The 11,335-nt window shown below is 40.6% G+C and overlaps 1 protein-coding gene across 1 annotated transcript; it reads right to left on the reverse strand.

Annotated features, from left to right (window-relative positions):
• Nucleotides 1-6,881: 6,881 nt before the first annotated feature.
• On the reverse strand, nucleotides 6,882-7,808 carry LOC127339278 (uncharacterized). Its single transcript, XM_051365149.2, has 2 exons — nucleotides 7,158-7,808; nucleotides 6,882-7,069 (listed from the first exon to the last, which is right to left on the reverse strand). Exons 1-2 carry the CDS (start codon nucleotides 7,806-7,808, stop codon nucleotides 6,989-6,991), a joined length of 732 nt encoding a protein of 243 aa, XP_051221109.1. The 3' UTR covers nucleotides 6,882-6,988.
• Nucleotides 7,809-11,335: the final 3,527 nt, after the last annotated feature.

Genomic DNA, 11,335 nt, shown 5'->3' on the forward strand with positions numbered 1-11,335 from the left:
TGAGTTTGGTGTGGAGGAAGTTTTCAATGATCAAGAGAGGGAGATGATACAATATGATCAAGGAGAGTGAAAGCTCTAAGCTTGGGGATGCCCCGGTGGTTCACCCCTGCATATATCAAGAAGACTCAAGCGTCTAGGCTTGGGGATGCCCAAGGCATCCCCTTCTTCATCGACAACATTATCAGGTTCCTCCCCTGAAACTATATTTTTATTTCATCACATCTTATGTACTTTGCTTGGAGCGTCGGTTTGTTTTTGTTTTTGTTTTGTTTGAATAAAATGGATCCTAGCATTCTTTGTGTGGGAGAGTGACACGCTCCGCTGTTGCATATGGACAAGTATGTCCTTAGGCTTTACTCATAGTATTCATGGCGAAGTTTCTTCTTCGTTAAATTGTTATATGGTTGGAATTGGAAAATGATACATGTAGTAATTTGCTAAAATGTCTTGGATAATGTGATACTTGGCAATTGTTGTGCTCATGATTAAGCTCTTGCACCATATACTTTTCACCCACTAATGAAGAAATACATAGAGCATGCTAAAATTTGGTTTGCATATTTGGTCTCTCTAAAGTCTAGATAATTTCTAGTATTGAGTTTGAACAACAAGGAAGACGGTGTAGAGTCTTATAATGTTTTCAATATGTCTTTTATGTAAGTTTTGCTGCACCGCTTCATCCTTGTGTTTGTTTCAAATAGCCTTGCTAGCCTAAACCTTGTATCGAGAGGGAATACTTCTCATGCATCCAAAATACTTGAGCCAACCACTATGCCATTTGTGTCCACCATACCTACCTACTACATGGTATTTCTCCGCCATTCCAAAGTAAATTGCTTGAGTGCTACCTTTAAATTTCTATTCCTCCACCTTTACAATATATAGCTCATGGGACAAATAGCCTAAAAACTATTGTGGTATTGAATATGTACTTATGCACTTTATCTCTTATTAAGTTGCTCGTTGTGCGATAACCATGTTCCTGGGGACGATATCAACTACTCTTTGTTGAATATCATGTGAGTTGCTATGCATGTTCATCTTGTCTGAAGTAAGGGAGATCTACCACCTTATGGTTAGAGCGTGCATATTGTTAGAGAAGAACATTGGGCCGCTAACTAAAGCCATGATCCATGGTGGAAGTTTCAGTTTTGGACATATATCCTCAATCTCATATTAGAAAATTAATTGTTGCTACATGCTTATGCATAAAAGAGGAGTCCATTATCTGTTGTCTATGTTGTCCCGGTATGGATGTCTAAGTTGAGAATAATCAATAGCGAGAAATCCAATGCGAGCTTTCTCCTTAGACCTTTCTACAGGCGGCATAGAGGTACCCCTTTGTGACACTTGGTTAAAACATGTGCATTGCGATAACCCCGGTAATCCAAGCTAATTAGGACAAGGTGCGGGCACTATTAGTATACTATGCATGAGGCTTGCAACTTGTAAGATATAATTTACATGATACATATGCTTTATTACTACCGTTGACAAAATTGTTTCTTGTTTTCAAAATCAAAGCTCTAGCACAAATATAGCAATCGATGCTTTCCTCTTTGAAGGACCTTTCTTTTACTTTTATTGTTGAGTCAGTTCACCTATTTCTCTCCATCTCAAGAAGCAAACACTTGTGTGAACTGTGCATTGATTCCTACATACTTGCATATTGCATTTGTTATATTACTCTATGTTGACAATATCCATGAGATATACATGTTATGAGTTGAAAGCAACCGCTGAAACTTCATCTTCCTTTGTGTTGCTTCAATACCTCTACTATGAATTATTGCTTTATGAGTTAACTCTTATGCAAGACTTATTGATGCTTGTCTTGAAGTACTATTCGTGAAAAGTCTTTGCTATATGATTCACTTGTTTACTCATGTCATATACATTGTTTTGATCGCTGCATTCACTACATATGCTTACAAATAGAATGATCAAGGTTATGATGGCATGTCACTCCAGAAATTATCTTTGTTTATCGTTTACCTGCTCGGGACGAGCAGGAACTAAGCTTGGGGATGCTGATACGTCTCCGACGTATCGATAATTTCTTATGTTCCATGCCACATTATTGATGATATCTACATGTTTTATGCACACTTTATGTCATATTCGTGCATTTTCTGGAACTAACCTATTAACAAGATGCCGAAGTGCCAGTTGCTGTTTTCTGCTGTTTTTGGGTTCAGAAATCCTAGTAAGGAAATATTCTCGGAATTGGACGAAATCAACGCCCAGGGTCCTATTTTGCCACGAAGCTTCCAGAAGACCGAAGAGTCAACGAAGTGGGGCCACGAGGTGGCCAGGAGGGCAGGCGGCGCGGCCCCACCCTTGGCCGCGCCGCCTCGTCTCTGGGCCCCTCGCGTCGCCCCCTGACCTACCCTTCCGCCTACTTAAAGCCTTCGTTGCGAAACCCCCAGTACCGAGAGCCACGATACGGAAAACCTTCCAGAGACGCCACCGCCGCCAATCCCATCTCGGGGGATTCAGGAGATCGCCTCCGGCACCCTGCCGGAGAGGGGAATCATCTCCCGGAGGACTCTACGCCGCCATGGTCGCCTCCGGAGTGATGTGTGAGTAGTCTACCCCTGGACTATGGGTCCATAGCAGTAGCTAGATGGTTGTCTTCTCCCCATTGTGCTTAATTGTCGGGTCTTGTGAGCTGCCGAACATGATCAAGATCATCTATCTGTAATTCTATATGTTGTGTTTGTTGGGATCCAATGAATAGAGAATACCATGTTATGTTGATTATCAATTTATATCTATGTGTTGTTTATGATCTTGCATGCTCTCCGTTATTAGTAGATGCTCTGGCCAAGTTGATGCTAGTAACTCCAAGAGGGAGTATTTATGCTCGATAGTGGGTTCATGTCTCCGTGAATCTGGGGGAGTGAGAGAAACCTCTAAGATTATGGATGTGCTGTTGCCACTAGGGATAAAACATTGATGCTATGTCCGAGGATGTAGTTATTGATTACATTACGCGCAATACTTAATGCAATTGTCTGTTGTTAGCAACTTAATACTGGAGGGGGTTCGGATGATAACCTGAAGGTGGACTTTTTAGGCATAGATGCATGCTGGATAGCGGTCTATGTACTTTGTCGTAATGCCCAATTAAATCTCACTATACTCATCATAATATGTATGTGCATGGTCATGCCGTCTTTATTTGTCAATTGCCCAACTGTAATTTGTTCACCCAACATGCTATTTATCTTATGGGAGAGACACCTCTAGTGAACTGTGGACCCCGGTCCAATTCTCTATACTGAAATACAATCTACTGCAATACTGTTCTACTGTTTTCTGCAAACAATCATCTTCCACACTATACATGTAATCCTTTGTTACAGCAAGCCGGTGAGATTGACAACCTCGCTGTTTCGTTGGGGCAAAGTACTTGGTTTGTGTTGTGCAGGTTCCACGTTGGCGCCGGAATCCCTGGTGTTGCGCCGCGCTACATCTTGCCGCCATCAACCTTCAACGTGCTTCTTGGCTCCTACTGGTTCGATTAAACCTTGGTTTCATACTGAGGGAAAACTTGCCGCTGTACGCATCACACCTTCCTCTTGGGGTTCCCAACGGTCGCGTGTTGTACGCGTATCAAGGATCACGCACATAAATTGGCAGATTTTTCTGAGTTACCTACAGAGGGGGCTACTCAATTTTGTGATAGCAAGAAATCTGTTTCTGCGCAGTAATTCAAATCTAAGATCAACCCTACTATCAAAGACTTTACTTGGCATAACAGTGCAATAAAATAAAGATAAGGAGAGGTTGCTACAGTAGTAACAACTTCCAAGACTCAAATATAAAGCAAAAGTGCAGAAGTAAAATAATGGGTTGTCTCCCATAAGTGCTTTCTTTATATCCATTAAGATGGGCTCATCAATTTTAATGATGCTCACATAAGGATGAGAGTTGAAGCAAGGAGAGCATCAAAAAGCAAAGTCAAAACAAATTTAACCCTAACCCACTTCCTATGAAAAGGAATCTTGTAAATAAACAAATTCATGAAGAACAAAGTGGCAAGCATAGGAAGATAAAACACGAGTAACTTCAAAATTTTCAGCATGTAGAGAGGTGTTTTAGTAACATGAAAACTTCTACAACCATATTTTCTTCTCTCATAATAATTTCCAGTAGCATCATGAAAAAACTCAACAATATAACTATCACATAAAGCATTCTTATCATGAGTCTCATGCATAAAATAATTAGTACTCCAAACATAAGCATAGTCATTCTTATTAATTGTAGTGGGAGCAAATTCAACAAAGTAGCTTTCATTATTATTCTCATCACCATAATCATCAAATATAGGAGGCATAGTATAATCATAATAAACTTTATCCTCCATAGTAGGTGGCACCAAAATACCACTATCATTATAATCATCATAAATGAGAGGCAAAGTATCATCAAAGAAAATTTGCTCCTCATAACTTGGGGGACTAAAAATGACATGCTCATCAAAACCAGCTTCCCCAAGCTTAGAATTTTCCATAGCATTAGTAACAATGGTGTTCAAAGCATTCATACTAATAACATTGCCATTAGCATGCATATAAAATTCCATAGGTTTTTTAATTTTCTCTTCAAACACCTCATGTCCTAACTCAAGATAAATTTCATAAAGATCTCTAATTTTTTTGTTGTTTTCCATTAAGCCTAACTAGTGAAATAAAAACAAGAAACAAAAAGATATAATTGCAGAATCTAAAGGAAATAGCTTTGAGCACTCACACACCGGCAACAGTGCTAGGAAATAGCTTAGTACTCGGAGGATGTGAATACCTTTTACCTTACCTCCCCGGAAACGGCGCCAGAAAATAGCTTGCTGGCGTGCAGTTGACGTGGGAGTTAGAAATCTATGTGGTGTAATTTCCTTCACGTCCCCGGCAACGGCGCCAGAAAATAGCTTGATGTCTACGCACACTTCTTTCCTGTAGACAGTGTTGGGCCTCCAAGAGCAGAGGTTTGTAGAACAGCAGCAAGTTTCCCTGAAGTGAATCACCCAAGGTTTATCGAACTCAGGGAGTTAGAGGTCAAAGATATCCCTCTCAAGCAACCCTGCAATTAAGATACAAGAAGTCTCTTGTATCCCCAACACACCTAATACAATTGTCAGATGTATAGGTGCACTAGTTCGGCGAAGAGATAGAGAAATACAAGTAATATGAATGTTTGTAAGTACTAATTGAAATCTTGAATATAAATGGCAGCAAGCGAACATGTAACAGGACTTGTTGGAAACGGTGTTTCAATGCTTAGAAACAAGGCCTAGGGATCATACTTTCACTAGTGGACACTCTCAACAGTGTTATCATAAAGGAATATAAATATAAGCACTTCACTATGCTATTCTGAATGTATTAATTGACAAAGACTTCCTTGCTTTTAGGTCCATTTTATCAGAAATTACGTGTATATGTAAAGATTTTTGTTATAAAATCAGAATCATTAGAAAGTGATTTTTGATACAAATCCAGCGATAGTAATTACATAACATAATCAAGATTTTGTGGCTCAACTTTGTCGCCCAAAGTTCATCTTCAAACTATCCTGCTCCTACGCATGGTCATTTTCAATAAGCATGATCAGCTGAAAAGTGGAACAAAATCGATATTTACAATAACTCATTGGTTTGCATCATGAACACACACATGCATGTGGTATCATATTTCTCTTCGTACTTCTACTATATACTCGCTACAACATTTTGATTGTTGAGGGCCAACATATTTGGATTAAGAGAAAATGGAATATGCTAGAGAATAGTTAGGGACCAAAAGTATTATCTTACTATAGTATTTTGTGTGCATATATAGCTTCTCACATAGATTATGACATAGCTATATGTGTTTCTTCGGCCTGAACACATATATGAGTTCACTTAGGTTTAGATTTATTATCATAAAGAATATTTCATTTCAATAGCATATTTTTAATTATATTAATTTGACTAAAGGACAAGTACATGCATTACCTGATTTAGTCCTCACTACACTCACCAATGATCATCTAAAGCAATACATGGATATAAAATTGTGCTCCTATAAAAATCCCAATGAGTGAAATATTAATAGATATGGCCGCTGCTTAGACCAAGTACAATATGTTTTTGTCAGCTGGTTATAAGGATTAAAATAATATTTTTTGTCTAGTTGGAGCAGAGAGAGGCATACAGAGAAGAGAAGTGGGATCTGATGCAAGAGCCAGCTCTAGTAAGTGCTCCTAGACACTTTGTGAGGGTGAAAAATGGACCATGCATGATAAAGTAGCACATTTTTATAGCCCACTATTATACATGTTAGGTCTAAGTTAGATATAGACGACATGTCACTTAGCTTATACTACAATCTACTAGTTAGAGATCTGCAGAAACTCAATTCGGCTTCCGGGTGCGTATGATCCCTCTACCATAAGTGTTAAAAAATTTGACAAAAAAAATTACATGTACATCTCCATAATATGTGTGTTCGTCAAGTTTCACGAAAAAATGATATTTTTGTAATCTAAGCGAAAAAGAGAAAATTTATCTTGTGACAAGTCTTTATTTTAGCACCGAATTTTGTCTTTTTTACACACCCCACATGTCATGTCGATTTTTCATGAAACGACTTTGTGAGCGTATAGCACATGAAGATGTACGTGCGAAATTTTTGTTTCAATATTTTTGATATTTTAAAATGTTTCTAACATGTATTTTAAAATAAAAGGAGCATACGCTCTCATGTGCCAAAACATCACTCCCTCGGATCTGCTCTTATATAATCTGAGGACAATTTGTGACAGGATGAAACTTTCTGAACGAAACATAGAGTTAACGAACACTTTCGAGTTGCAAACAAAAGACACCACTGACCAAACGATGAAATGAAAGACACCAACGGAATGAAAGAGGATCTAAGGTTGACGCTCCACATGACAACAGGCAAAAGCAAACTGCCGCCCCCCAATTCGTAATCCTTCAGGCCTTCCGCTTCTTCCCAAGGAACACGTCAGAAAGAACAGTCTGCGATTGCAGCGACGCCTTCAATATCTCCAGACCCTGCAGAACGAAATTACAGAACGATCAGACATACATTACTTGCAATATGAACGAATCGATGGTGCTAATTCACAGCGGTTCAGTTTACCTCGGCATAGCCCAGCTGCACAGTCCTCTCATTGAGCGAGCCAATGTCTGTGACGCCAAAGGTGTTGAGGAGGGTGATCCCAGAGATGGACGACATGGGCGCCACCTTGAGGTCGTCCATGACCGTGTAAGTCACGATCCCCTGCACGAACCCAGTGCCTGCAGCAGCACTAGAGGACACAGCGCCGCCAGCAGCCGGCTCCACAATCTCCACCAGCTGCGTGGTCATCTTACTGCGGCAATTCTGGCACGTCGCGCCATATACCTTGGTCATGTACTTTCTGCAGTCTGGGTAATCGTAGATAGTGCTGTCGCAACGGTATATGTCAACGGACTCAGGAGGCGCCACCTCAAGCTGGAGCAGCTTGCCGCCCTGACAACCAGCAGAAGGGGTGAGCAGGTCGATCTTGGCGTCGTCACGGCAGATGTAGGTGTCGTCGAGCTTGTCGACGCTGTGGTACAGGTTACCGACGCTGCCGACCATGGTTTCCGCGGTGAGCAGCTTGACGACGGTGCCCACCGGCATGGTGAGGAGGGAGAAGAGGAAGTCGACGACGTCCTTGCCAGCTTCAGCGTACAGCACGCGATGGGACTTGCTGTCCACCAACAGCTTCATACTTAGCTTGATCCTAGAGCCCTCCTTGGACGCCATAGATCTGGGTAGGCGTGGAGCTATCTATGGAGAATGTGTGGACTGTGGAGTACTACATGAAAGATGCTGGTACAGCCGTATATATACACATGGTGAGGCAGCTTGATTAGGCTTTATGGGGAATTTGAGAGCAATTGATGCACCGTTCATGGGGAACTTGCGTGCAGTCATTTGTGCGCTGCTCGATGTGCAGCAGCGTGCATACTGTTCTTTGGGAAGATTAAGCGACGGTTCGATTTAAAGCCCATGGGGAAGATCATAGACGACGCACGTACATTGGCTGGGATATGTGGCTTGTCCCGCGCGTGTATGCAGCTGGAGTACTATACGAGTGTGGACGCGAAAAAGTCAATGGTAAATATAGGATGGGTTATGCGTTACACCGTGAACGGCATACAGCAGAAGCAGAACGCGTGGAACTCTAGTGGGGATTCCCGCTCACCTTAGGCCTTGTTTATTTCTAGAGTATTTATGGGGATGAGAGGGGATTATTTCGTATCCCGGAAAATCCCCACTAGTCCGTTTACTTCTCCGGTTTTGAACGACATAATCCCGAGATATCCCCTCCCATCCCCTCCCATCCCCACATTTTTTGCCTAAATCAAAAACTCTCCATCATACTAGTGTATTTTTGGGGAGGGGTATTTGAGGGGATTGGGTGAACACCAAATCCCCTCCCATCCCCATACCCTTTGGGAAGAAAAATACGAGAGAAGTAAACAAGGCCTTATGATGAAGATCTATTTGACGTCTGTTTTCATTGACTTGACTCGAGTGTCGAGTTTTGGAAGGCTCTCCCAGCGAACTCAAAATGGACGATCTGCCTGGAGTTTGCCGGACCGGATGGGTTTCGGCCACGTCCAACCGTGTTTTTTCTTCTAACAGTTTGATTTCAGATGGAGCGATGCGAACCTTTGCGGACCGTTGCCATTGTGGGACATGTGTTAGTTTCATTGTAAAGTTAGTCGCGGAGAATGGCATGCATGCCGAGATCTAAGGATGAGTAATGGTTGATCGAGTTCCGGTGGCGACGAGGTTTGGCTTGGTGATTCGTGAATCTAAACTTGAAGAATGAAAACCCAAAGTCTGACTTAGTTGGTTATGCCTAACAATAACCATTGTTAGCATGGACTTTCTCCTGCGTGAAAACATATGATGGATGACCAGGATGATGACGGTGTTTGTGCACTGTTTCCTTTTGAAGGCATCGCTTTAGGAGAAATTGGATTTCTGGTGCTGTTTTGGTGGTGTTTGGTCGCTGCTATAAGGGATTAGTCACGGGACTTTTTCTTTTCTATAATTCTTTTTTATGTTTTCATCCTTCAAGTTTAGATTCTGAATTTATCCTATATTCTGGTGGCAGCGGGATTGACATGTGCGACGATAACATAGGATAAATTAAGAATCTAAACTTGAAGGATGAAAACCCAAAGTCTGACTTAGTTGGTTATGCCTAACAATAACCATTGTTAGCATGGAGTTTCTCCTGCGTGAAAACATATGATGGATGACCAGGATGATGACGGTGTTTGTGCACTGTTTCCTTTTGAAGGCGTCGCTTTTGGAGAAATTGGATTTCTGGTGTTGTTTTGGTGGTGTTTGGTCGCTGCTATAAGGGATTAGTCACGGGACTTTTCTTTTCTATAATTATTTTTTATGTTTGCATCTGTATTGCCACTAGGGCACTGCATTGTTGCAGAGGTTGGGTGTAATTGGCATCTTGTCGATATTAATATAATCCATTTATCGAAAAAGTAAAGTTTTAGAAATGGACTGGTTGCCAAGCATAAATATATAAATCTGTTGTTGTCAAGCATTGTTAGATCATTGTCAAACATCTAGAAATAGCAGCAGGGGCTTTTTCATTTGTGCCTCTTTCTTTTGCAAAATAAATCTACTATCCCAACGACCCAACCTTTTCACTAGGTATATAGTTTGTCCGGACCTTCTTCGTATTTGCAGCAAATATTAAACCGGCCAACACATAAAATTTTGCAAAAAAATCACTGGACGTACAAAAGAAACATACTACTACAACAAAAATGTTGCAACACCAACAAAATAATGTTACAAAGAAAGTTTAAAGAACAATCTTATTTGTTGTAGATTGATCAACGGCAGAAATAACCAACAATTTAAGAAAAACTCTCAAACAAATGTAACAAAAAACCATGTGTATGCAGCAATGAAAAAGCGGTTAAGCAACTTTTTTCTGCATATTGATTTGCAAGGAAAAACATCAACTATTTCAACAAAAGAATCATATGATTGGAAAAGTTTATAAAAACAAGCAAGTACCATCGCAAAATCCGAGGAAACATAGAACTTGTATTAAATTTTGCAACATATAACGCCTGCTTTCCCACCAAAAAAGCATATGAGTTTATTACATATTGAAATAACTTATGCAACATAAAAATATAGGGGAAACACAAACTTGTCGTTGTCACCTAATTAAACACCGCAACATATTGCATGTGTTTTTGTGACAAATCATGTGCGCATCTACTACAAAATTAACAAACACATGTAACATCGGGAAAAACCGTGAAAGGTATACTTGTGCTGGAGGGGTTGAGTGATCCATGGGCCCTCTCAGGCACCTCGGAGGTCTTCTGCCCCCTCTTCGACATGTTGGACTAATTTTTCCCAAAAAACTAGCCCATACATTTGGTGCATTTTATTTCCTTCGCTTCCTGTAAATAAAATGAAGACATAAGGTTTTTCTAAAGAAATCAAAAGTTCTGATATTTTTATTTCAAATGATTGGAAAAGTAGATATATTTTGGATGTACCATTCCTGATCAAATTAGCTCATAGAAAAACTTCACTGCCCAGTCTAGACCACATGCAGCTCATAGTAAGGATCATTGTCGTCTTACTCTTGTCTCATCTAACTAGCGACATGCCCAAGCAAACAAAGGCACTCACCTATTTTTCCCTTTCGAATGTGAATTGGATTCACCTTAATCTTAGCCACCCCTCCCCCAAACCTACCTCTGTGTCGGCGGCTAGCGCTCAACACACGAAATACAATAGGATAAGCAATGGCAAGCACTGGCATGATGGGGACGAGTGATGTCTATGTACGCTTCTATTCCTGTAGACAGTGTTGGGCCTCCAAGAGCAGAGGTTGTAGAACAGCAGCAAGTTTCCCTTAAGTGAATCACCCAAGGTTTATCGAACTCAGGGAGGTAGAGGTCAAAGATATCCCTCTCAAGCAACCCTGCAATTAAGATACAAGGAGTCTCTTGTGTCCCCAACACACCTAATACACTTGTCAGATGTATAGGTGCACTAGTTCGGCGAAGAGATAGTGAAATACAAGTAATATGGATGATTATAAGTAGTAATTGCAATCTGAAATAAAAATGAAAGCAAGCGAACATGTAGCAGAACTTGTTGGAAACGGTGTTTCAATGCTTAGAAACAAGGCCTAGGGATCATACTTTCACTAGTGGACACTCTCAACAATGATCACATAATTGAATAAATAAATGCTACTCTCAAACACTCTCTTGTTGGAT

This window comes from Lolium perenne, chromosome 3 (assembly GCF_019359855.2).
Source record: "Lolium perenne isolate Kyuss_39 chromosome 3, Kyuss_2.0, whole genome shotgun sequence".
NCBI classification, from domain to species: domain Eukaryota; kingdom Viridiplantae; phylum Streptophyta; class Magnoliopsida; order Poales; family Poaceae; genus Lolium; species Lolium perenne.

Coding starts and splice junctions, on each gene's coding strand:
- LOC127339278 (XM_051365149.2), bottom strand. CDS start 7,808: ATGGCGTCCAAGGAGGGCTCTAGGATCAAGCTAAGTATGAAGCTGTTG. Junction 7,070..7,157: donor TGCAGCTGGGCTATGCCGAG/GTAAACTGAACC, acceptor TTCGTTCTGCAG/GGTCTGGAGATATTGAAGGC.